Source organism: Strongylocentrotus purpuratus, unplaced genomic scaffold (genome assembly GCF_000002235.5).
Source record: "Strongylocentrotus purpuratus isolate Spur 01 unplaced genomic scaffold, Spur_5.0 spur5_contig_833, whole genome shotgun sequence".
Taxonomy (NCBI): domain Eukaryota; kingdom Metazoa; phylum Echinodermata; class Echinoidea; order Camarodonta; family Strongylocentrotidae; genus Strongylocentrotus; species Strongylocentrotus purpuratus.
The window spans coordinates 1,277,966-1,305,926 of record NW_022145539.1 but is presented as its reverse complement, the minus strand read 5'-3'; the positions used below and the strand labels follow the sequence as shown (position 1 = coordinate 1,305,926).

Here is a 27,961-nt window from a genome sequence, read left to right as displayed (position 1 = left end):
CAAATCTGCTTTAGTGACCGGCTGTATAGAAAGACCAGCTGTCTTCAAAGACCACTTTTTTTGGTTTCCTTTGAAAACAATTTCTCATTGAAACATTAACTTAAGGAACCTGTACATAAAGACCACCTGCCTATAAAGACCACTTTCCATCTATCATGCTCACTCTTCCTGTTTATTCTCTCTCCCCCTTACTGTGTAATGAAGTGGCTCATCAATGCACTTTGTTGAACGTTAACCCAAACCACAAGGAAAATAAAAAGGTGCACAAAACGGATATAAAAGTCAAATACAACGAATGTTTATTATTCCAACAATTTAAACTGCGCATGAAATGAATCATCAATCAACCACCATGGTTGGTATTATCATCAGGGTGCTAAATATATATTCTCAATTTGCTTGTCTGGCCACGATCATAGTAGCAATTACCTCTAATTTGAATTGACTAAAAATCTCAATTGAGAACCTTTGCTTGATAAACTGAGTGAGTACACATGTTTGTTTTTGCTTGCCCATGAATACATGAATACAACAGCAACACAGATATGATATGTATCACTGATGTTTCATAAAATACAAGACATTTGTGCAGCCATTGGCCCTTGTGATGTAGCTCCCTGTCTAACTTAAATATTTCATTAACAAAATCAAATGCAACTGACTAGTATATTCAATGTACACGTATACAGTTAATAAATTATGAAGTCTTAACTTAACTTCTGTAATGACTATTCCACAATAAATGTTGCATATTTCTTTTGTTAGATCTATACTTTCTACAAAGTATTCTTTTTAAATCCAGTTTTTGTTAAAGATGGAGCTCCTGTTTAGCACACAGAACCTCTTTCACTGAAAATGACCCAGAAAAGTGACTTTTAAATCCTGTATTAATACAGAATATATATGTTTTTACTGTGACATTAGCTGGATGACTTCGATACACTTTGATACTTGTGTTGTATAGGTATCTGATGGCTCACTTTCATAAAACTTGTTTCATAATTCAAAAGATGGTCTTTCAAACAAAGCCAAATTCAATAATTTCAGTAGCTTGCATCAGTTATTGTAATTTGCTAGTGAAAATAAGTTTGCATAAAACATGGCCTTGGTAAAAGATTGTTCCTTGAATTCCATTGATGATATTATCATGGCTAAATAATTTAATCCAGTATAACAGTTTTCAAGCACAAAGCGACTTTATTTTGCACAATCAAGAAGTGAATGAGGTATTACATATATCTGCCTCTTGAACGTTATAGATGGATTTGGACTTGATTAAAAAACACAGCCTCTTCCTTGTTGATAAGACATGAGGAATTAATAGCTGGTTAGACCTCAACTAAAAGAATAATGATAATAATAAACTATACCTAAATTGCTCCCCCGGCCTAGCATAAATGCTTTGGAAATCGTTGTAGGTGAGAATTTATACTGATAAGCTTCGTTCGACGATGTTACCGTCTCCCTAAAATCACTCACAAAGTGATGGACCTCAATGATAATATCTGTGAGCCATTTCGTGTGAACAATGTCCAACTAGCCTGATAAAAAAAAACTCAACGATTTAAAAGTTCATTATCATTATCATCATATTTGCATATAGCTGATCATTATCATTATTGTTGAGGTCTAACCAATCCATTATGATCCAGCAACAATAGGCAATTTTCGTGATGTAACCAAATTTATACTTTAGTGCTTCAATGCAAATTAGTTAATTCATCTGTTACAAATAATTGTATTTCAATAGTCTGATTGCAAATTGCAGGTGAGTGAAATAATTCACATCAACTTAGATGCTTCACAAAGGCATATGGGTATGTATGCATAAATTTGGTCACAGTACAAAAATGGCCTATTTGTTGGTTTTAGCATGGTCTAAATAAATAGGATTTTTGTGCATTTTTATTCAGATGTAACTTGCAAGAGAGGAAATCATAGACAGCGAAAGTCTGTTAGAATGTTCACCATGTTCAACCTCTTGAGTCTCATTAGCAGCACCTTCCATGAATGATGAAAGCTCCTCCACACATTCTGTTTAAAATGAAACAGAGAAACAAAATGTTGAAATGAACTACATATTACATAACAATCAGATGGATTCAAGTCAAACAAGGTCTTTGAAATATTGTTAACAATTTGACATGAAATTGATTAAATTATGCATCAAGGTGCCCGGCATTTCATATAATAATATTCCTGTATGTTCTTTCCAGATTAAGGTTCATAATTTATTTTAATTTGGTATCAGTTTGAAACGGGAAGGGACTTCTGTGTCCAATACTCAGAATCCAGTCTGCATACATATTGCTTGTTGCTATGTCAGACAAGCCTTGGGAAAGCTTCCAGGTTGTCAAAAATAACCTTTATTTAAAAAGTATGCATACAATTTGAATATGTTTGTCTATTGAAGTATAACATATTCATATCTTCTTCAAGCATGTTCAAGTTACGATGAGAGCCTTCCAACACTTTTTCACTTTTATTTTTTTTTATTTTTGAGGCCGCCATCCTTGTCAAGCATCGCTTATGATTGCAGTTTCCCGCACTTTTTCCACAGATAGTTCGGATAATACTTTAAATTTATGATAATATGTTATAGAAATATTAAGTTTCCTTATTATATGCATATATATTATGTAAAAAAAATGTTAACATGAAGAAATTATTGTTGTATATAATATGTTGTATTATACCTTACATTCATATGTTCTTTGTCATTCAGTTATATTATATTTGGAAAAATGCAGAATTAAAATAAAATAAAATTTGAGTCAGACGAGCAGGGCGGGTAGGCAGTAGGCACTGAGTCAGGCAGGCGGCTTTTGACCAGTGAGTAATAAGGGAAGGGTGCCGTCATGCATCCTCTACCCAGGGGGTTCAGTCAAGCCTAGACATTGATCAAGGAATCCCTAAGTGTTTCCTGCATGTATGACAGGGTGCCTCAACCCTAAGTGATTCACACCCTCCAAGTTCCAGGAGGACCAAACAGGTCTTTTTTGTTGTTGGTCATAATTATATTATGAGGACATGCCAATTAAATCTAGCTGTCTGTCTCTGTGTCAATTTTGCCACCAGAAAAGACAATTAACTATGATACAACATTGTGTTGCTCATCCCCTTACAACCATTTAAAATTATCAAGAATTTAGTTAAGACACCTCCTTTAGAAGGAATCACCTTTTTAAAATAAGGCACCTTTGATATTTATAAAAAGACCAAACAGGTCTTTCTTTGTAGGTCATAACTATATTATGAGGACATGCCAATTAAATCTAGCTGTCTGTCTCTGTGTCAATTTTGCCACCAGAATAAGACAATTAACTATGATACAACATTACCTAGCTCCTCCCCTTAAAATATTATGAATTTAGTTAAGACACCTACTTTAGAAGGTATCACCTTTTTAAAATAAGGCATATTTGATGTCTATTTTTTCTTGTTTCATTATAATTATATTATGAGGACATGCCAATTAAATCTAGCTGTCTGTCTCTGTGTCAATTTTGCCACAAGAAAAAGACAATTAACTATGATTGAACAAAAAACCAATCAATTATGATAGAACATTGCCTAGCGCATCCCCCTTGAAATAAATTTAATTATCAAGAATTTAGTTTAGACACCTCTTTTGGAACTTGGAAGGAAACACCATTTTAAAACATGGCACCTTGGGTATTTATACAAATTTGACTGTTTCACATTAAAGGTACTATGTCCCATTTGCAGGCCAAAAAAATGAAAAAGTTAAATTCCAACTGCATTTGAAAGATAATACTAATTTAGAACTTCCCTAAAAAAGGTGGGGCTTGAAAATGTCTTCAAGTGGGAAAATAACGACTATTAGTTGTCAAATCGACTTTAGGGCTATAGAGCCCAAAAGTAATAGTCTTTATTTTCAGACAATTGTACCGAATGGTCATACGTTTTATGCTGCGCAAAGATTCAATCAGTTTAATCTTGGCCATCACAAGAAGTGGGTTATTGATGTAGACAAATGCTCATGTACCCTTTACAACTCTTTTCATGTATGTTATTACCAAAGAAGAAAAAAAAGCCAGTCAGTCACTCAATAGTGTCTGACAGTGAAGTCTAGCAAGTAAACAGGTTTCCTTGCATAATTTGAATATGAGGACACTGCTAACATTTAAATTTCACAGATAGGACATACATGACATATTCATAATTCCTGCAAAGTTCGACAAAATTTGAGGTTGGCTGCAAAAGGGACATAGTACCTTTAACAGATTGGATAACTTTTACAGTACCAGTATATCACTTATATAGTTTTTAAGTAGGCTCACTTTTCCGTTCCATATTTCATGATTTATAGAACATTCTTTCATGTCATGAATTACTATGATTCAGAATTATTTATAATCAATACATGAATAATATCAAGGAATGTCAATATCTTGTAAAATGTATTATGCTTTGTTATTTTTAGCATTAAATTGGATAAAAGCAACCAATCAATCAATGAATCATCAAAAGGTTTTCATTTGTTATAAAATTAAAAATAAATAGTAAAGTCTTATCTAATAATTATCTAGCCCTTCATAAACTTGCATTTCTAAATATTTTCGAATATAGAGATGGTTTATAAAAAGCACATTGAAAGGTTTTTGATAGCCCCCCTCCCCATATAGGGACATATCATGCAATCAAAAATATTGTTAGATTTTTCTTTTACACATACAAAAAAGTGCATCATATAGGTCACTTGCAATGGCAGTAACTGTGACAGGCAGACAGAATGAACTTAAAGATTTCTGAGAAATAAAATATTCGAGCTTTGCAGGATTTAATTTGACATCCTGTGGCCATGTTTGAAGGGTTTAACATAAGCCCTTTCCTGAACAACTTCTGGAAAGACAAAGTTCTGGAAACCCCTTGGAACAGGAAACACAGCACAGTGAATCATAAATCAGTGCTTTAAATAGAGAACATTGGAAGCGATCAATAAGTACTTGTAACCCTTTCATTCTTAAAGACCCCTGAGTATTGAACAAATCCTTTTGACCATGCTAAATTCATCATCAAATCATACAGTTTTAAAGAAGTCATTAGAACGATTGTTGATTGCAAACAGTCTATGAGGGCTGTATGTTTAAAGTATACTTAACAAATGTTCCTTACACTATTTTTATTTGAAATGTAATGATACAATCTGTTAAGAATCAGTTAATAATCTCATTATCCACACAAATAAAAAAAATCAAAAAAATCTCATTATCGACATTGATTATTTACTACAACTGAGCTCTTGGTTCCAATACAAATCGCCAAAAATTGAATATTCTTCCTACAATGGAAGTGGGAAGAGGAATGATCATGGCATAATACATAAACCTAAGTATGACATTGCGATACATGTAAAGTAAATTATATCAATCAAACAATTTACACAGCAAATGAACGCGCTGAACCCATGAAATGTAACCGTGATCAATTAAGTTCATATTAAACCGCTTAAACTTTTCAAACCACAACCTCAACATCATAGGGGAACCTATAATCTACAAGCTAAGCTTTTTAATATGCTCCTCACATTTCACCCTGTACTACCTACCATTTAAAACAATCAATTTTTGATGTATTCACAAAGACTTGATTAGATAATGTCATACTTTGGTATTTTTATATTTTGTCATTTATGTGAATTCTGTTTTGTGAAATGTGAAACAAATAAACTTGAAACTTGATCACATCTAAAACTGAACCTCTCTTGTAGTACTCAAGAGAGTGGTCTTTAACATGAACTGTCCATGCCTAGATAATCCGGGCTTACAAACCACCAAGTTCATATTTGAATGCTACTCATAAGGCCTGTCTTCATCAGCTCGAGATTGCCAAATAGCCCGCTATTTCTGATTTCGGAAATAATCCTGAAGTTACAAATCGCGTCTCCATCAGCCCGAGATTCAACCTCGAAACTTGAAACCCAACCTTGAGAAATTAGCTCAAGATATTTTGCTCAGCGTTCGTGCATAGTGCGAGTCTTCGCGCTGGCGAAGACGCATCGGATAAATAACGGGATATTTTGCTAACTAGCCCAATATATTTTGGGATGATTATCTCGACAAAATATCCCGCTAATTGCAACTTCAGGCTGATGAAGACGCAAAGTAACTGGATAATTTGCGATCGGGATAGTTCAAATAGCGGGATATTTGGCAATCTCGAGCTGACGAAGACAGGCCTATATAGGGATCTGCATTAGATGAGTAATAAGCTCTAAACAGAGGTCACTTAATCTCCCAACAAACCATGCACAAGAAACCCTGATCAAGAGGAAGCCCTAATCATGACATGTCCGCAAACAAGAGGCAGAAAGACAACCCTTCCCCAATGTTTTAACTAAAAATATAACTGTAATCATTATTTAATTCAAGTCTGTCATACTTGGACATTTCAGCAAATAAAATTATCAAATATTTCAGAACTTCTTCTACTTCCTCTCCATTTAGACATATAGTTATGAAATTTTAATATTTGTTTTGTTACATAGAGATGCTTTCCTAATTCACTTTATCCAGCCCAAAACAAAAATGCATCCTCTACAATTACTACACAAACTGTTAGACTTTGTTTATCAAACCATTGCGTCGTTTAAAGATTTGTGTTTATATTGTAAAAATCTATGTATAGCAATATAAAAGCATGCCAGTACCAGTAAACTGGCTATTTATACTTCACATACACAAAGGAAATTCGATTTTAACCTTATCTGAGAATTGATCCCATATACACTTGAAATCTGTGATCAGCTGCTGTAAATCTTTAACATTAAATCTCAAAATTTATGAAAGAAATATGCATAATTTATGACAGAAATTTGCATAATTATCCAACTCTATTCACCACCTAACTCTACATATTCCTACACATTGCATGCTTTGTAAAGCGCCTATCACTCCGGTACAGTGCCGGAGACTGTTAATTACTCCACACGATTACCATATCACCACATGGCATGATGTCACAAACATGTTTTCAAAGAAAGAAATATCCGGGGAGGAAGTCTCTGATTCTATCGAGACTGGGACCTGGGGGGTGTTTCACAAAGATCCTCAGTTGAACTTATCTCCAAGTTGGACTTAAATATTATGGAGAGCCATTTGTAGCCTTAAAATAAAATATATTCAAAAGCGAAAAATCTAAGATTTTAGATTTTTTATAAATTCCACATCAAGAACATGAAATCCCCTTGATAATAGAAAATACATTCAATTTGAATCAACAATTTATGTCTTTTAAAATAACTTTTACAAAATATTTTTAAAGATGCTAACGGCTTTCCATAATTTTTAAGGCCAACTTAAGAGATAAGTTCGACTTATGATTTTTGTGAAACACCCCACTGGAAGTCTTGTTATGAAGATCCCTTCAAGATCTTGACTGATTTTTTAACACAGTGATTATTGTTAATTCCTAGTGAACCCTAACAATTGGGTTCTAACTTCCTTATTATGTCACAATCCCAATTTCCCTTTGTCACTCGGCCCCCTCCCTCTTCTCCTTCTGTCTCGAACATCACCGTCTCCTTCTGATCTGACTTAGAAGTTCCCTTTTCACTATTTCTCTTCATCAATGAACAACCACTCTAAAACTCAGCCTGGATCACACGTTCGTTTATTTACCACTCCCTCGTTTAATTATATAAAAACTAAATATTATTATTATTATTATTAATATTGTTATTACTTTTGTTCATCATTTTACTCGCACCAGTGACAAAGGTTACACTTTCATTGCTAGAGATGGCAAAAAATGCATATCGGCTGGTACACACTTTTCTTATGTATGATCCTGAGGTGGATACCTGAGGTGTCGCTTTTCTGTACATACCATGTCATTATCATATTGATGTTATAAGATTGTAAATGTATATATGTTGAAGTATATGGAATAAATAAACATAAAATCAATCAAATCAAACATCCCTCTCAAACGACGATACTTTACTATCCCCCCAACTCCTAAGAAGGCATGTGCTTGTACACTGTAGATAACCAGAAGACCAATAGGCCTGTCCTCATCAGCTCGAGATGGCCAAATAACCTGCGATTTTAACTATCCTGGTCCCAAATTATCCAGCTTATTTGCGTTTTCATCAGCGTGCACTTGCAATTAGCAGGATATTTGGTCGAGATAATCATCCCAAGATATCTTGGGCTAGTTTGCAAAATATCCTGCTATTTGTCCGGTTCGTTTTCACCAGCCCGAAGACTCGCACTATGCATGAACGCTGAGCAAAATATCTCGAGCTACTTTCTTGAGCTGATGAAGACGCGATTTGTAACTTCTGGCTTATTTCCCAGATCAGAAATAGCGGGCTATTTGGTAATCTCGAGCCGATGAAGACGTACCTTATGACTAAGTCCTATCTAAGGTTGAAATGGAGATTAATGTCTAAACATGTCTGAAGCATCGACATGAAATTTGAACCTGTCAACTCTTGGTCAGGAGACCACTACCCTGTCCCCAAGCTCCTTGTATCACAATACAATTATAAACTCTCCTATCAGTATCGTTTTAGGAATGAGAAAGGGCACTTTCTGTTTAAAAAGACGAGTTACTTCCTCAGAGCAGCACCATCGTATATTTGGAAGCACCACAATCTAAACCTTTAAGTAAACTACAGGATCCCAGGAAAGATGACACGATATCCCAAGAGAGTTTCATTTAGAGTTCAAGATTGCAGACACTCCCTTCCGCCGTTTAAACCACCACTATGACACAATCTGCCACACCTATTCACCCCAAAACTGTCAAAGATTCAAGATCAGGGGGGTGGAGTTGGACATTTCTTAATTGCCTAAAACAAGAGTAGTCAAAATGATGCACCAACAACAAGCAGAGGATAAACATTGATTCATGCAAGTCATCTAACCGTTTTATTCCTATATCCTTGCAGTCTATCTTTCAGACAGAAAGGGTGAACAATAACAACAACAAAATTTAAAGCCAAGTGTAAAATAAATACAGATGAAAGCATCCCACTATCCATCTCCTTTGAGATGTAAGGTAAGGTGAGGATTGTTAGACTACTTACATACTGAAGACACAGTTTATAATATTGCCATTCAGAAAGAATGGTAATTCATCTGGTACTCAGGCCAGATTACGAGCGATGAGTTAATTATCACTTTATGCTAGATCATGGTAACCTGGATGTCCCACAGTGCCCTCAGCCTTGGATGGATGGATGTCACGTTTCCTATACACCACGAGTGGGAGTGGGAGAGAGAGAGAGAGAAATAGAGAGGGGGAAAGGAGGGGGTGGGAAGGAGAGAGGAAGAGAGAGAGAGAGAGGAGGGAAGAAGGGAGAGAGAGAGACTCAGAGAGAGAGAGACTCAGAGAGAGGGAGAGAGACTCAGAGAGAGGGAGAGAGGGAGGGAGAGAGAGAGAGGAGAGAAAAGACAGAGAAAGAGAGAGGAGAGAAAAGAGAGAGAGAGAGAGAGAGAGAGAGAGGGGGATAGAGAAGAGAGATAGATAGAGAGAGAGAGAGAGAGAGAGAGAGAGAGAGAGAGAGAGAGAGAGAGAGAGAGAGGGGGGGGGGGGAGGGAGAAAGAAGTGAGAGAGAGAGAGAGAGAGAGAGGACAGGGAGAAAGAGTGGGGGAGATAGAGAGAAGGTAGAGAGAAGACAGAGAGAGAGAGATAGAGAAGACAGATAGTGAGGGCGAAAAAAAACACAGAGAGAAGACAGAGAGAGAAAGAGAGAGAGAGAGAGACAAGCAGGTAGTGAGGATGATGCACAGTTGCACACATCCCATGGTGTGTGTTGTAGGGTGAGATAAGGATGTGACCTCATAGTACTATCGAGTATCACCTGTGCTAAAGACTCCTTGGGTAGGTCCCTGGATGTCTCCAAGTTAGACTACAGTAAGAGCGTCATTAAGTTCATTCAGGTTCTTAGAGGGATCGTGTAACAATGTTAAATCTGAGATGCAAGGCTCTACATATTGTCAGTGTCTGTGAAATGGTGTAATATTGAAGCCCTAAAAAAATGGCTCTTCAAAATGACCAAGAAGTGCCTCAAAAAAATAAAAATCTTTGAGTGACCATACTCATTATCCCCCAATAGACTGTAGTGTTATAAAAAACGTTAGGAAAACGAAAAATGAAATTTCGATTTCCAATCATAAATATCTTGATAATCAGACAGACGGTCGGCTTGTAAAAGTCATGGGATTCCTGACTGACCTAAAGGTTTATAATAATGATTGCAGCATGAGCTAAATCCGGGGTTTTGTTTTCAGAATCTGAGGCAATCTCATTGTCTTCTAAAGTATCGTTTCTGCGAATACTGTACATAGATGTGCGTCAGAGAAGCTGACACCTATGGCCCAGAGACCCTACAAGAGAGAGATAAAGCACCAGTTTCACTCCAATTTTCCTTTTTTTTACAAGAGATAATGTAAGAATATGTTTTGCCATGACAGGAAATAGATCGACTGTTCTAATACAAAGGATATTTTGAGAAAATGATCATACATGGTTTCTTAAAGGTATTGTTTAACAATGTTAAATCTGAGATGCATGGCTCTATGTGTTATCAGTGTCTGTGATATGGTGTAAAATTGGAGCCCTAAAAAAAAATCACGCTTCAAAATGATCAAGAAGTGCTTCAAAAATGTAAAAATCTTTCAGGTTTTTACCATACTCGCTTTCCCTAATAGACTGTATGAAAAACGTTAGGAAAACGCAAAGTTTGGTTTTGATTTCCAATCATAAATATCTTGTTAATCAGACAGGCGATCGGCTTGTAAAAGTCATGGGGTTCCTATAATTATCATTGCAGCATGAGCTGCAGGATTTTGTTTCAGAATCTGAGACAAAGTTACCAGATCCCTTTAACTATAGGACAGAAGATGAGAGAAGTACCGGTATGTAAAATGTCAATTTGACATTTAACTCACAAATTCATTGCAATCCTAAAACCTTAATGTTGAAGTTAATGGGACTACCTTTATATCCAAGTGGATGGATGAAGAAGGAGATTGCCTAGATTGGGTGCCATTTTATCTCAAAACGGCTTCACCAAATCTTGTTGGATTTCATCCCTTTTTCCTGCCACAGAAGCAAAGGTCTTTACCAACCCTGTTTCTATTTATGGAACAGTTGTCCCTCAACAAATGTTTTCCTGCTCTATTTGTATAATCATTAAAGGGGAAGTCTACCCTTATAATTAACTGGTCTTAATAAAGGCAGAAAAAAAAGAGAGAAACAAATGAGTGAAAGTTTGAGCAATATCTGATTAAAAGTAGGAAAGTTGTGAATTTGTTGAAGTTGCCATTAGTGAAACACAAATTGGCAACACTGTGACGTATCTTGCGAGGTCCTCTCCAACTGGGTCTGTACAGAAACTTTCATTTTCTAAGTTACTGATGGCGGAAAAGATTCGTTTTATACAAGGGTCGTGTAAAAATATATTTGAAATAATTATATCTAGGGTGTATGATTGAACATTTCTTTGGGGAAAATAGACATATTTGATTTTTTGCCTTGACTCTTACTCACTCAGCCAACTTGTTTTATCTGGTGGATAGCAAGCATCATGAATAGGGGACATCTGGGTGAGCAAACGTCTTTGGACCTCTCTACAACCTTGTTCAGACTTGTTGCAGTAAACCACCTAACAAAAATATCGCTCCTGCAAAATGATATAGTTTTGATGTTTGATGATTGTTTTACCTGACTGCTAAGAAAGCATGTACAGTATATGCTTGTAAATTAGCAACCAGGGGACCGGCAGCTTTTAAGTCCTCTCCAAGGGACTTGGTAATGAGGATTAATGCCTTACCAAAGAGCACAAGCGCATTGACTTGGTTTCGAATCCAGGACCTCCTGGTTACGAGACCAGTCCTCTACCACTGAGCCATCGTGCCTACTCTAGTTTAAGCATAGTATTGGTCACACATCTGTAGATTATAATACATACATCACAGATTATGTTTAGGCAACCTTTTTTGTATGTCAAAAGCCTGTTTTAACCTCCATTCTATATACATTCTAGCCCATCTACACTAGTTTATCCAGGAGGGATTAGACCTCCCTGCAAGGTCACTAACAGGTGGTTATCTCACCAAATCAGCTCTCAAGAAACATAAGAAAAAGGGGATCATGGGGGGACCAACGGGTACTGCTTAGGCACTGTTTGCTACATAGAGGGCGCACATACATGTAGCTTCAAGTAGTGCAGTCCTGCTTTAACCTTCATTTTCCATATATTCTAAGTTTAAAAAAAAGAAGATTTATTTTCCATGGTAGTTTTCTTGAGGCAGGTTACAGCACCATGTCTGAACAAGGCTTATGAATCACCGGACATGAGGGCAATGGACCAAGGAAATCAAGATATGTTTGGGAAAGATTTCCTTGATGTGTTCGGATAGGACAGATCCTGCGAGTAGATTGGAAAAAACACACAGGGAATTCTGGAATAAATTTAAAACCAAGGTTACTTCATTTAGTGAACTTTACTTACTCATTAAATATGCCTTGTTCTGTTTAGACTGTCACTACGGTGATTGTAAGAGCGATGCAGGCTTTCATAGAGTTTTGATAAGACCCTTTCATCTTCCATTTTAGACAAGCATATCACTTGAAGGCAAAAGACCTTTAACAGGGGGGTGTTTCACAAAGATCCTAAGTTAAAATTATCTCTAAGTTGGACTTAACAAATATGGAAAGCTGAAGCATCTTTGAAAATATTTTGTAAAATATATAAAAAGGCATAAAATGTTGATTCAAATCATTCATATTTTGTATTATCAAGGAGATTTCATGTTCTTGATGCCGAATCTATGAAAAGTCTAAAATACTTGAATTTTTGCTTTTGAATACATTTGCTCTTAAGGCTGCAAATAGCTCTCCATAATGTTTAAGTCCAACTTAGAGTTTACTTTGACTTAAGATCTTTGTGAAACACCCCTCTTGTCTTGCTTTTTTTTAATTTTAAAAAGTGTGGAAATGATTTTATACAATTTATGGAAATGAAATTAGTTTTGAAGGGAAGAGAGATTCTTAAGGAGATAAGATTTTGTGAACTCTTCTCAAGGACAAAATTTTTGAATCAAATGGTTTGGGCATAAAATAGGAAGAAGTTACACATGAAGAACTTTTCATAGTGTAGTTAGGATGTGTCCTAGCCATAACACATTAAGGGAACAACATCTTATCAATGAAATCTCATTTTAGCAGTATGGCCTCCTAAAAGTACAGTAGGGATGTAAATAGTTTTCAGGAAACAAATAATGTAATCTACAGATGACAGAGAGATATCTAGGTTGAATTCCGGCAAAGCGAGAGAAAACTTGCAATACAAACAAACAGTGTTCATCACCAAGAGCTACAATAAAATGATCTAAAGATAAGGTCAAAGGGCATTCCCTGGTGTGGAAACAAAATAACAGATACATCCCCCAAAAAAATCGGAGACAAAATGAAAGTAGAAAACAAACTATAAAGGAAGTCAACATTAGGAACATCCTAAAAAACATATTTCCAAACAAATTAAGGACCTTCTTGGACAGGAAAGTCACAATTGTCACCTCTCTGGGGAGACCTTGTCACAGACATGGATTTGAAGCGATCGATGTTTTGCCAACGTCTGGGCAAGCTATTTATTTTTAGAAATGTTGACAGTCACTCCCCGAGGGATCTAGACTAGTTCCATGCTTTACATGACACAACAGTGAGTAAAAGGAAGAAAGTCGTATATATAAGGAAATCCTACTTCCAGCTGTTAATCACGATTAAAAATCAAATTCATGAATCGGCCAAGTCTTCTTATAAACCGTCTAGAAACCCCTCTTCATATATTTTTGGGATATGATTTTAATCCCGAATTTGATGACTTGAAGCTTAAACGTCCGGGTGATAAAGGGTCTGATTCACAGGCAATCGTTTGAGGTCTTGGGCTCGGTGGGATTCTAGATGACGTCATAGTATGAGGAATCTGGGACAACTTGGAACAATCAGTTAGCATCTATGAAATTCAATATGAGATATTTTGGTCAGTCCTATGACACATGCTCTGACGATAGGTCTTCTTCAATTTCCTACAGTAGTTGAAATCCAAACTTCCATCCAGGGCCCGTTTCATAAAAATTACCATTGATGGTAACTTTGTCAGCAATGGCAACTACCATGGTAACAGGGCTAAACAGCCAATCAAAATCCAGGTTTCCATGGTAGTTACCATTGATGGCAAAGTTACCATCAATGGTAAGTTGATGACAAAGTTACCATCAATATTTAGTTTTGTGCAACAAGGCCCTGGACTTACACCAGACCTAGGCTACAGAGTATTATGTAAACCTAACCCTAAGTGAACCTAACCCTCAGCGAACCTAAAACTAAATTGCTAAAACCCTGTATGTATAAAGCTCAGAAATAATGTGCAAAAAGCATGCACCTACAATTACAGACACCAGGGGAGTGTTTCACGAAGACTAAGATTGACTTTGACTTTGACTTAACTTATGGCAGGCCGTTCGTGCCACTATTGCTCTCCCCATTATGATCTTTAGATTAAAAATTTCCTTCAATAATGAATTTTCAAAATAGGTAAAATTCTGTAGATTTGTGACCATGATTTGTACGCCCCTTGAGAAACCGATGCCAGTAAATGGCGAGAGCAAACAGTGGTATGAACGGCCTGCCATAGTTAGGTCCAACTTAGAGTCATTCTTAGTCTTAGGGTGGGAAAGGAAAAAATAAGGAAGTAAAAACTTGGTGTCTTCTGGATAAGGTTTGTGAGCATAGTTTCTATAAAGTTGAGCCGCACAAGGCATACTTAAGGCTATTTGATGGTGATCAAACACAGGCATACAGACAGCTTGTTCACTAGCTAGACACACAAGAAACATAGACACAAATATCTTACATGGATATAATCCGGTACGCAGACAGATATGGTGTATGCAAGAAGATAGACAGCCAATGCAACTATACGGGCTGACCTCGCATTCTTAACAGGTACACAGTGTTTTGTTGGGACGAACAGATAAAACATGCAACATGTTCATCACAAAAAAAAAAAAACCACACAGACAACCCGACACATTCATACAAGTACCACAGAGATAGACAGACATATACATGTAGCATGTTCAAAGGGGAAATTGAATGAAACAAGACAAATTGATTTTACATAAACCGTACAGGGCAGCACACAAAGAAATAGTTTATTCAATGGGGAAAAAAGGTATGATATTACCACAAACAAAACTTGACAAAATGTACTTTAGGAGGCTAAATAAGTTTTTAGGTATCTAAGTTCAATGCAAACCCTCTTCCTAACCCAAACACTAACCCTTAAAAACTACCGGTATGATAAAATGGTTATACAGGCGCTAGTTAACAACCTAAATGATGTAGCCCCTATTATATGCATGTATGGTCATTGCTCTTACCTTGGTTTGCTGCTGTTAATCGTTTATAAGACATCTACCATTGCTATGTTGGGCAACCTCAGCTAGGAGGTGAAATGGACAGGATGCTTCCAAATGGAAAATGCTGAATTACAGGACACTTAGATAAAACCTGAAAAAGATAAAAACAAAGAATAACAGGTTTATTATTCTCCCAGGAAACCTACATTCAAAGATATTGTATTATAGATGAAGTTGAGTTCTGGTCATGCAATCGCATTGTGAAAGAAACGATGTGGAATCAATCAGAAAAGTTGATCATCTAGCAAATAAGTATTGATGTGTACTGCAAGGTTCTGGAATCATCAAAATGATAAGAAATTTGGCCCAGCCTTGGTAAAGTTACAAGCACTGTACACAGGAAGATGTATATGGGGCTACACGAACATGTGGCATAAAAATCCGTCCCAATTTTTATGTTGTTACATGCCATGTTTAGAATATGAAAGCACTTGAAGAGCCATGCTTTTCAGGGAACATTTTTTATATGATGTTCTTCCACACTTGCATCATACAATGATAACGCTCACAAATTATATTTCACCTCTTCCCAGAACTCAACCTTCTCTTTAATGGTGGACTGATGAATATTAATAAGTAAGAATGAGTCAGGAGAGCTGAGGTATTTTATCCAGTTCATCGTGACTGTGCCATGGACCAGTGATGCACTGGTGGAAGGACGGCACGTTCAAACCCTGCTGGTGTCCAAGATTTTTTCTGACTTGTTTTCAATTACAAGATCAAGCACGCAATCTTTGATCTACTGGGTGCAAGCCAAACATTTCTTTACATCAACAGGTTAATTATAACATAAAATAAGTTTGTCAACTGTTTTAGAAACCAGAAGAAAATTACTTTCACATATTGGAAGACAACTATGCTTGTGAGCAATATTATATCAACGGGTATCCTTTCAGGGTATGAAGGTTGCTGAGAAGAAAAAAAATCAGTACATGAATCAGAAATAAAAAATCCAAGTGAATGCTGTACCGGTATATTTAAAAGTTGGTAGACCTTACTGTAAATTCAAACATTCCCAGTATCCCAAATTCTGCACCATATTATACTTCCCTAATAAGTCAATATTAAAATAATTCACTTTCCAAATGTAGGATTCATCAAGAAGTTTAATGAATAAAAACCTGGGGGGTGTTTCACAAAGATCCTAAGTAGAACTTAACTCTAAGTTGGACTTAAAAATTATGGAAAGCCATTAGCATCTTTGAAAATATTTGGTAAAAATATTTTTGAAAGGCATAAAATGTTTATTCAAATCATTCACATTTTCTATCATTAAGGAGATTTCATATTCTTGTTGTGGAATTTATAAAATGTCTAAAATACTTGAATTTCTGCTTTTAAGTTTATTTCATTTTAAGGCTCCAATGGCTGTCCATAATTTTTAAGTCCAACTTAGAGATAAGTTCAACTTCGGATCTTTGTGAAACACCCCCCCTGATTTATGTCATCTCCCCAAAAGAGAAACATGAACAGGAAGACAGGGAAATAGAAAGATGAAAAGCATAAAAAAAGAAAATCAGAGATAGATCTGTAAAACTAATTATCATGCTTAGTGAAACCTGTACATAAAGACCGCTCGAGGGAAACATGAAAAGTCACTAAGTGGTCTTTATAGGCAGGTGGTCTGTATATACAGGTTCCTTTAGTACAGGTTCAATGAGAAGCCATGTTCAAGAGAAACAAAAAGTGTGGTCTTTTTAGACAGGTGGTCTTCCTATACAGGTGGTCTTTCTACACAGGGGGTCTTTCTATACAGGTGGTCTTCCTATACAGGTGGTCTTTCTACACAGGGGGTCTTTCTATACAGGTGGTCTTCCTATACAGGTGGTCTTTCTATACAGGTGGTCTTTCTATACAGGTGGTCTTTCTAATCAGGTGCTCTTTCTTTAAAGGTGGTCTTTCTATACAGGTGGTCTTCCTATACAGGTGGTCTTCCTATACAGGTGGTCTTTCTACACAGGTGGTCTTTCTATACAGGTGGTCTTCCTATACAGGTGGTCTTTCTATACAGGTGGTCTTTCTACACAGGTGGTCTTTCTATACAGGTGGTCTTTCTACACAGGTGGTCTTTCTATACAGGTGGTCTTTCTACACAGGTGGTCTTTCTATACAGGTGGTCTTTCTACACAGGTGGTCTTTCTATACAGGTGGTCTTTCTATACAGGTGGTCTTCCTATACAGGTGGTCTTTCTACACAGGGGGTCTTTCTATACAGGTGGTCTTCCTATACAGGTGGTCTTCCTATACAGGTGCTCTTTCTTTACAGGTGGTCTTTCTATACAGGTGGTCTTTCTATACAGGTGGTCTTCCTATACAGGTGGTCTTTCTACACAGGGGGTCTTTCTATAAAGGTGGTCTTCCTATACAGGTGGTCTTTCTACACAGGGGGTCTTTCTATACAGGTGGTCTTCCTATACAGGTGGTCTTTCTACACAAGGGGTCTTTCTGTACAGGTGGTCTTCCTATACAGGTGGTCTTTCTACACAAGGGGTCTTTCTGTACAGGTGTTCTTTCTATACAGGTGGTCTTCCTACACAGGGGGTCTTTCTATACAGGGGGTCTTTCTATACAGGTGGTCTTCCTATACAGGTGGTCTTTCTACACAGGGGGTCTTTCTATACAGGTGGTCTTCCTATACAGGTGGTCTTTCTACACAAGGGGTCTTTCTGTACAGGTGGTCTTCCTATACAGGTGGTCTTTCTACACAAGGGGTCTTTCTGTACAGGTGGTCTTTCTATACAGGTGGTCTTCCTACACAGGTGGTCTTTCTATACAGGTGGTCTTTCTATACAGGTGGTCTTTCTACACAGGGGGTCTTTCTACACAGGGGGTCTTTCTATACAGGTGGTCTTTCTACACAGGGGGTCTTTCTACACAGGGGGTCTTTCTACACAGGGGGTCTTTCTATACAGGTGGTCTTTCTATACAGGTGGTCTTTCTACACAGGGGGTCTTTCTACACAGGGGGTCTTTCTATACAGGTGGTCTTTCTACACAGGGGGTCTTTCTACACAGGGGGTCTTTCTACACAGGGGGTCTTTCTATACAGGTGGTCTTTCTATATAGGTGGTCCTTCTATACAGGTGGTCGCTATTAAAGCAGGTTTGAATGTACATGTATCTACTTTTTCTAAATGCGAATCAAACATACCTCAGCTTTGTACATCTTTATGAGTCCTTGGTTAACTTTCTGCCAGTGCGGTACTCCACTGATACCCCATAATACGTTAGAATGCTCCGCAAAGGGACCCGTCTTCATCTGCCATCAAGAATAGAAAACAAAATTTTGATATTTTATTTTATTTCTGCTATTTTCTAAATACAATAACTGCATAACAAAGAACATGTAGATGTAAGGTACTATACAAATATACAAACAATATAACTTCAGGTCAAATGTGATTTACATATAAATATAATAATGAACTTAATATTTCTATAATATAGTATTATAAATTCAATTTTTTATCCTAACTATATGTGAGAAAAATTTTTGCAAAGATTACTCTTAGAGCCAAAAGGCATGAAGATGATCTAGAAAGATACATAATAGTTGCGATTGATATCAACTCTTTGTAAGACGGGGCCCTGGCTTTAAAAGATATTTGTTAATGTTTCCTTGAAATTTGATTGCGTTTCATAAAGAAACTGTTAATGCAAAATTTGTTGAAAATTTATCTTTTTTTTCAGAAGGAAATGCACATGATTTCATTTGTAATCTACATGCTTGTTCCACTTTGTGATTAGGAAGACCTGGGGGGTGTTTCACAAAGATCTTAAGTCGAACTTTACTCTAAGTTGGACTTAAAATTATGGACAGTCATTTGTAGCCTTGAAATTGAATATATTCCAAAGCAAAAACATGAAATCTCCTAATAATAATAGAAAATATGAATGATTTGAATCCACATTTATGCTTTTTAAAATAACTTTTACAAAATATTTTCAAAGATGCTAACGGCTTTCCATAATTATTAAGTCCAACTTAGGATCTTTGTGAAACACCCCCCTGCTTACCCTATTGATGAAGTCTACACATCCAAAGAACATGTACTGATCGGCAAAGCCACTTGCTGTCTCGCTCTGTGGAATGCTCTTTGGTGTGAGCCTTGGGTGACCTGTAACGATAGCACGAAATATACTGTTGATGATAGCAGGATGGAACATAGAGGTGTCATGGCCTAGTGGATAAGTCACTAATGTTCTTTGGTTTGCAAGCTTAAATTCATCTTGTTCAAATTTCAAGAACAGTGTTTCACAACAAGATAGGTATTTTTAAATTAAATTAAAACACTGAGAAGAAAGGTGTAAATTAAGTGAAATCTAACATTTGTACAAACCAATGTTTTCCAACAGTTTTATTCATTTGCATTTTCTACGCAGCTACTGGCCTACTAAAATTGTTATGATATTAGGAAAAGGTAAACTTTTCTATGGAATCGACATGATCTACAAAGATTAGCAACATAATAATCTTTTTTTCCCTTTTCTTATGTCATGCTGTTAGAGACTATTGTTTTTTTCCTTTTCTTAAGTCATGCTTTAACCCTATTTTAACTGGGCTATTTCAGACCAGGTTTTTACTGGGGGGGGGGTCAATTTGACCCCCCCCTAAGATCTCGGCCGTTTCACCGCCGATCGCCGCGAAAATTTGCATGCATGTCAAGTGAAGTGTATAGAACACTATAGTAATTTCAATTTTTTGAAAAATTCACTCATTTGCATATTTATGGTAATTTATGCAAATAAGGTCATCAAATTCACATTTCTGCCCGTAAATCATAGATTATTCATGTTTACGTATTCTTTTTCACTACATATATTTATTAGACCATTTGGAATAATAATACAACACAAAAAATTGGAAGAGCCAGGTTATTCCTTATGTTATCTCTTGTTTTTATAATTTCTTATGTATTTCATTGTTTTTTTAACTTATGTATTTTATTGTTTTTGTTTTTTTATTTCATTTATAACTACAATTCAACTATTTTGACCCCAAAACAAACATCTAAACTTTAAACAAGACTGAATAACCAATGTTTTATCTATTTTTAGGAAAAATGACTTTTACATATGTTTTGTACACAAATCACGAAAATGAGCGATTTTCGGGCTGACATGCAAAGACAAAAGGTCACGTGACCTTGTAACCGTAGGTCCGATTTAAAAAAAAATTGTTTCAAAAGATGCGTAAGACTCGAAAGTAAAAAGTCATGAAAGGAAAATTTTATATCTGCCGCGGTTTTGGAGTAGTCGCGAAATTTCTACAGGGGGGGGGTCAAATTGACCCCCCCCCAGTTAACATAGGGTTAAGAGACACATAGACTTTTTGATCTCATCTTTCAAACATTCATAACTTTCTTATTATTGGTCCGACTTCTTTCAAACTTTTGGCATTCTGTTTATCTCATTTTTCTGCTTTCATACAAATGATCTTACAAGGGTTGGATTGCCCTCTAACTACTCACCAATGAGTTGTGAACTACCCCATATAAATGGAAGAAACTGATAGTCATCTAGACCCCAGACCCCTTGGCTCCCAGCCGGCTCCATGTTGTATGTGGTCTGAAGCTTCCTGGTTAAATCTACGTACCTGGAAGAATACACAGGAGAAAGGGGCATAAAGGATGACAAATTGGGCTTCATGACATGCTCCGTATCGGTTATTGAAGGTAAAGATTTCAGAGTTTATACACCATGAAATTCTTTCAAAGGAGTAGGGGCCTGAAAGGACTGGTGAGCTCTGCAATTAGCTCTCTGTTTTGCCTGTTTCAAGAAATGTCATTCTTTATGAGTTTCCAGCCTGTAGCTTGGAACTTCTTAAAGCCCATGTATTAATGTTGGTAAGCGCCTCACAATTGTGTATCGGATTTCTTTGAATTTAGTAGAAACGGCAAGAGACAAGTATTTCTTAGATGCTACATCATTTTTATATCCAAACATTTGTTTCACCTTTCTTGATCTGGTCAAGAAAGATGAATAAATGAATCAATCTGAATAAAAAAGGTTTAATCCTATATCATTTGGCAATAGTTTACATAATATGCTTGTTCCAGTTACATTGTAATAAATTCATTAATAGTATCTAACTGGATATTAGCATACAAGTCAAGAGGTCATTCAATTCAAAATGATATGAACCCTACACTTAAATCTCTCTATCGAACCTGACTCGACATATTAGACATCAGGTTTTGGCTCTTTATAAACAGATCTTCCTCGAAAGCACCTGCATATTAAAGCCCCACTGTACTACTTGTAGTTACTTGCTCCCTTTATATAGAAAAAAATGCCTAATCGGTGACTGTTGGTCCCCCATAATCCTCTTTTTCTTATGTTAATTGAGAGCTGAGTTGATGAGATAGCCACCTGTCAGTGACCTTGCATGGTGGTCTAATCCTTCCTGTAAACTAGTACAGATGGGCTTTAAGACTTGGCCAACCTGCTTCAAGTATATAGAAGTTATTTAGGCCATGAATCGACAAAGCAAAGACCAAAGGGGCATGACCTGACATAGATTTTATTGATTAATGCTAGAGTCTAGAGAGTCACTGGGTAGTTAATTTAGACTTTACCTGACAAAGACTTTATTGACCAATGCTAAGGAGTCGCTTGGAACTAGAACATTGAGTTTGCAGAGGCAGCAGAGAAACGCAGCAAAGGCCATCTCGTGCCCCGTTCCATAGTCTATCCTGGTTTGATTGCCGAAGCCGTCCGTCAGGTATGGTTTGAGTTCAATCACTGCACCTTTCAGGCTTTCTGGCAAGATCTTCGATATCAGGTCAGTGCTATTCTGTGTACAAATGACATAAAAGAGCAGCTTCTAAATGAGGAAGATGCTCGAGACAAGAAGAAGTGGAGAGAGTGTCATCATGGCGCGATAGTCAGTAACACCTCGTAAGAGGAAACATGCTGACTTTAATAAATGATGATAATGGCGATGATGAATAACATTTTGTATACAAAGGAGAGTGGAATTTGTACAACATATAAAATTCTAAGTCATTGACTGGCCACACTGACTTTCCTTTCTTCAATGGCATTCAGCTAATGTTTCCCTACAAGTCTTTCACCCTGCTTCTGGACAAGAAAGGTGAAAGAGTACACCTGAATTTAAAAGAATAATCCCTTTCTGAATTGGGATACTGGCCACACACTTTCACTTGTCTGCACTCCAGTTAATTCAAGGGAGCAGACCGCACTAAAAATCAATAACTTAAAGGCAGGCTTTACAACTTCAGCCAGAAGGGATTAGACCCCCAAGCGAGCCAGCGAGGTCACTGTGACAGGTGGCTATCTCATTAACTCAGCTCTCATTTAACATAAGAAATAGAGGATCATGTGGGACCAACAGGCACCAATTGGGGAAGTTTTCTATATAGAGGGAGCAAGTAGCTACAAGTAGGACAGTGGGGCTTTAAGATAGTTTCATGAATGAGAAGAAGATTGTTTGTTGAATTTTAAGGTGGTAGAAGACATTTAAAAAATATGTTGAGGACTTCACTTGGGAGGGAGTGATTTTAGAGTACATACTTACATCTTGAAGTTTCTGGTGCCACGTTCTGTAGGCCTTGTTTCCAAACCTCTGCGGTTGGTCTATGGGGGGAATCTCAGCGATCCAAGACAACAACTCCTCCAGGAGTGCCAACACCTTCTCACATGCCTAGACAGTAAGTACAAAAAAAAAAAAAAAATGAATTTCAAGAAATCAAGGGAGGATCTCAGCTATCGAAGACATCAACTTTTCCAGGAGTGCCAACACCTTCTCACATGCCTAGACAGTAAGTAAAACAAAAATACAATAAATTTCAAGAACTCAGAAACCTCTGTGGTTGTTCTATAGAGGGAATCTCAGATATCAAAGACATCAACTTTTCCAGGGGTGCCAACACCTTCTCACATGCCTAGACGGTAAGTAAAAAAATAAATAAATATGAATTTAAAGAACTCAGAACTGCTTAGCGAAAACATACAGGAAGACATTAAAGGACAAAAGGACATACAAGGAGTTTCCACACCCTGATTTGATTTATTTAGGCAACTACATATTCCCAGATTGGTTTGGATATTTGGATTTTAACAAGACCTCGTAGTTCCTATCTTAATTTAAGTGTACAACAACATGGTTTATACTAACCGTTGACATTGTGCATTCATCAGTAAGTTTGGTTCCTTTGGCCACATCATTCAGCGCTGACACAAAGAACATGTAGTCTGCATATGCCTACGAGAGATAGAGAGAAAGAGAGAGAGAGAGAAGGGAGAGAGAGAGAGAGAGAGAGAGAGAAAGGTGGGCAGAATATAATTAACTAGATGGAATTTTGACTGCGCGCAGTCGAAAATGATGCCTCCGCCATAGAGCAATTTAAACAAGTTTGGAGTTTAAATCTCCAGTGGTTCTTGAGATATCATGATAACAATCGCAATGTATGGAATTTCATAAGTTGACCTCTGTGACCCTTGACCTTTGACCTACGTGCTCCAAAATCTAATCAGATTGTCTTCCTATGGTGATACACACTATCATTAAGTTTGAAGTTTAAATCTCCAGTGGTTCTTGAGATATTATGATAACAATCTCAATGTATGGAATTTCATAAGTTGACCTCTGTGACCCTTGACCTTTGACCTACGTGCTCCAAAATCTAATCAGATCGTCTTCCTATGGTGATAAATACTATTCCCGAGTCTTAAGTTTAAATCTTAAATGGTTCTTGAGATATTGTGATAACGGTCAAACGGGACGGACGTACGGACGTACGGACGGACAACCCAAAAACATGATGCCTCCGGCACCACCTTCGGTGGCGGAGGCATAAAAATAATTAAAAATTACATATTAGTCCCTAGAGGATGATTCTATTCAGTGTCAATTGCATTTGGAGTTTTCTGTTACAAGAGAATTAAGAAAGTATGTACATATGTAGATTATTGTCTTGTTAGAGGATAACAGTAATCCGGTAGGCATTCAAACCCTGTACCTTGTGGACCAGTCTGGTGACCCAACCCCTAGACCACAACACCTCTGGTGGTATAATGATAATAACCCAGGGCAGCCTCCTCAGTATTAAGATTCTTTTCCAAGGCCTACCAGAAAGAAAGAAAAAATAACCACAGGCAACTTTAAAGCTCTAAATGCCAAATTTTCTGACTTAACTGGGTTTTGCTGGTTACCAAATGAGACAGATATTCCTAGAAAAGGTGCTGGTAAGTGTCTTCTACTTTTCATCTTTTAATTCTTGTATTTTTAATGTCATAATGCGATTTAGAAGAATTCCAGTATTCAAGAATTCAAGGAATTTATTCCTACCGGGTACATATTTACTACACCTGGGTGGAGAGTCGCAAATGGAGATTAATGTCTTGAAAAAAAGAAATTGGTGGGACTCGAGCCTCAAACCAGGTGATTCACGGTCTAGCGAGGTACATGTATCCTCTAGACGGCACCTGCAACTGTTTGATGTAAATTGGAGTGATGTGTGTAAGAGTAAAAAAACGAGCTCTATGAAACATGTACTGATGTAGAGTTGGATAATCACCTGTGATTCTAGCCATTTCTTCATATGCTCTGGTACTTTGACCTCTTTCACTGGAGTCATAAAGTCGCTTGGAATCAAAGGGGCACTTGGACTTTGACCTATAAAATGGGGGAAAAGAATACATTTACATACTAAATAACTGGTAGATAAACTTCTTCATTATATTTCTTTTATCCATTTTCTGCTTCAGGTTCAGGAAGTTCAGACCTCTGAAGGATTCTGACTAGTAACACTCCAACAAAGCATAGAGAGTCAATGCTAATGCGTATTGACCTCTAGCACTGCACTACGTGCCAAGAGGCTGCAATTGCACACATGAATAGTCAATTCACACAATACACACAAATGCACACACTAAATACGATGTGGCTGATCGGCAAGTTTGACAGTAGACTTACAATTTTATTTTTTAAATTATTCTTTCTAACATTAGTAAGTTGCAAAAAATTGTATTTTACTGCTATTTAGGTGTCATCAATTGTCACTAAAGGACTGATTTTGAGTGAAATCAGTTGAGTTTTGTAATGTTTGAAATGTTGAGAATTAATACAGACAATAGCACAGCATTTATACACAGCCAGGATAGTAATAGGGTGTCTGATCGCGCACTCGATGTTGTGTGCTAAAATCCTTCCCATAGAGATTTCACGCATCCGTATGCAGTCTATGTGCATTGCGCGATCATGCAAAATTGGTCAATGTTTTTATTACCAAATTGAGATTCAAACCTTTATTGCTCGTGATCCCGAAGGTGATACTCAATAAATGAGGTGTCATATGAAAGAGCAGGTTTATCTCCATATTTCAAAAGGGGCGTCATTTTGGAATTCTAAAAACATCTTGGTCAAAACAGCGATTTAAGCATTGTTTCCTTGCTAGCTCTGAGATTTGCCACTTTTGAGTCATAAGGAATATATCCATGCGCTTATTTTTTTGCTACCCCCCAGGGATCACAAACAATTACAGTTTGAAAATACCCTTCCCCCAATTTTCCGGATCAGCTAAGTAGGGAGGCATGAGCTCCGCTAAGCCCAAACCCATGGTGACACCACGTAAAATCTGCACATGCATATCATAAAATATTATCACCGAGCCCTAACCTAGCATGAAGAACTTTGTGCATCTAGCGCTGTACAACAAATTTATGCGCTCTCATTGGCCGGTCCGCTCCAGTTTAAGTGCGAGAGGAACTACTTTACTTAGGCACAACTTAGCGCAACTTAAGTTCAATGGCAAAGTCAATACGTAATATTACGTCACACGACAGAGATTTTGACACGTCCTGTTTTAAACAGGTGACGCACACACATAAAATAGAAAAATCAATGAACATTTCTGTATAAATTTCCAGTTTATACCGTAAATATGACGAAAATGAGAATTGCTCCAACTTAAAAAATAGTTAAGTGAAACTTAAACTTAACAAATAGAGCGTTTGACTGAAATATCATAACTTTTGTATCGAAAAAAACCCAGAAAATCGCAAGCTTGTTCCTCGCACAAATATCTTATAGCATTGAGTGAACAGAGACCAGCGATAGCCAATCATACCCATGTCAGCCGGGCTAGGCGCCAACTTATTAAGATGAGGCTGAGATCGGATGAGCGATCTGCGCATGCGCTAATTCATTGTAGACTAAGCTAGATCTCTTCGTGCCTAGGTTCGGGCAGAGCGGAGCTCACGCCTCCCTATTTAGCTGATCCCCAAAATAGGGGGAAGGATATTTTCAAACTGTTATTGCTTGAAATCCCTTGGGGCTAGCAAAAAAATAAGCGCATGTATATTATCCTTACATCTAGCCCTACATAAGCCTCGGGAGTTCGGAGATCGGAGCTACGATGGAAATGACTTTAAATCGCTGTTTTGATCAAGATATTTTTAGAGTTCCAAAATGAGCTCCTTGGCTTTGGGGAACATGGAGAAAAACCTGTTCTTTCATATGACATCTCATTTATTGAGTATCACCTTCAGGATCACGAGCGATAAAGGTTTGAATCTCAATTTGGTAATAAAAACATTGACCAATTTTGCATCATCGCGCAAAAGCACGTATACTGCATAGGGATGCGTGCAATCTCTATGGGAAGTATTTTAGCACACAACATACATGAAGATCTATGTATGGGCCTTGGGTGAAGAAAAAGGAGACCTAGTCCTAGCCAAGGCAAAGCATAGGTCGGAAACACCTTTTTATAAAGTGGTTGTGCAATAAAAGAACAAGAAAATAAGAGATCTAGTTGAACAGATACAAAATAGACGTTTAAATTTACCACTTTCTGCCATGGTTCAACGTTTGTTGTTGTTCAGAATCGGCAATTGTTCATGTGAGATGAGAATTGTCTCGACGATGGCGCGCACTTTCAACTCGACTTCGCTATATTTCGGTATCCTGCTCTAAACAATTCGGTACCAGAAAAGACGATCTTGATTCTCGAGTCGCTGAAACATCACATCCTTTGTTATAAAATGTTATGTTTCAAAAAATAAATCATATAATTTTTTATACAAACATAATCAGGCTTCAGCCAAGACAATATTTTTTTTTTTTTTTTAAAGAAGTGAATGAGCTCGTTCTATAAAAGGCTAAATAACAAAAATGAAGTGTTTCTTGCCCGCCCCCCCCCCCCCTCAGTGTTATTTAGGGTACGCATAATTATGCTTGTTCCCTCTTTTTGAAAGCACCCCCTATCTGAGGACTGCCAACATTTTCGAAACCCCCTGTCGTGGGCTTTTCGCAGGCTTTTCCTGCCTTGGAGACCCCCCTAAATCATGAAAAATGCTCAATGTACCCCCTAAATTCGGAATAATTTCTCAGGAGTCCAAGAAATGAGAGAGAGAGAGAAAAAAAAAAATCTTTTTAAAGAAATCTCCGGGTGAAAAGTTAATACACCCCCTTTTTTTACAATTATCGGGCCGGACTTTGTCGCACGAAAAGTACCCCTTTACCGGACATTTTGGT

General features: G+C 37.1%; 1 protein-coding gene across 2 annotated transcripts; it reads right to left on the bottom strand.

The window, feature by feature from the left end:
* Positions 1-276: 276 nt before the first annotated feature.
* On the bottom strand, positions 277-27,386 carry LOC579030 (serine/threonine-protein phosphatase 2A activator). 2 transcript variants are annotated; one of them, XM_030984399.1, is made up of 11 exons: positions 27,273-27,386; positions 25,002-25,099; positions 23,600-23,686; positions 23,000-23,125; positions 22,038-22,255; positions 20,931-21,055; positions 19,477-19,577; positions 18,611-18,718; positions 15,423-15,552; positions 851-2,034; positions 277-507 (listed from the first exon to the last, which is right to left on the bottom strand). In XM_030984399.1, exons 1-9 carry the CDS (start codon positions 27,283-27,285, stop codon positions 15,481-15,483), a joined length of 948 nt encoding a protein of 315 aa, XP_030840259.1. In that variant the 5' UTR covers positions 27,286-27,386; the 3' UTR covers positions 277-507; positions 851-2,034; positions 15,423-15,480. The 2 variants fall into 2 exon arrangements, with proteins under 2 accessions (XP_030840259.1, XP_030840251.1); XM_030984391.1 differs by having other exon boundaries at positions 277-2,034.
* Positions 27,387-27,961: the final 575 nt, after the last annotated feature.

Bases quoted from the DNA above. Each gene is read 5' to 3' on its own strand.
- LOC579030 (XM_030984391.1), bottom strand. The intron at 23,126-23,599 runs GTTAGTATAAAC...CTTACTGTCTAG, and splicing joins ATGAATGCACAATGTCAACG to GCATGTGAGAAGGTGTTGGC. The intron at 21,056-22,037 runs GTAAAGTCTAAA...GTATTCTTCCAG, and splicing joins GTCAATAAAGTCTTTGTCAG to GTACGTAGATTTAACCAGGA.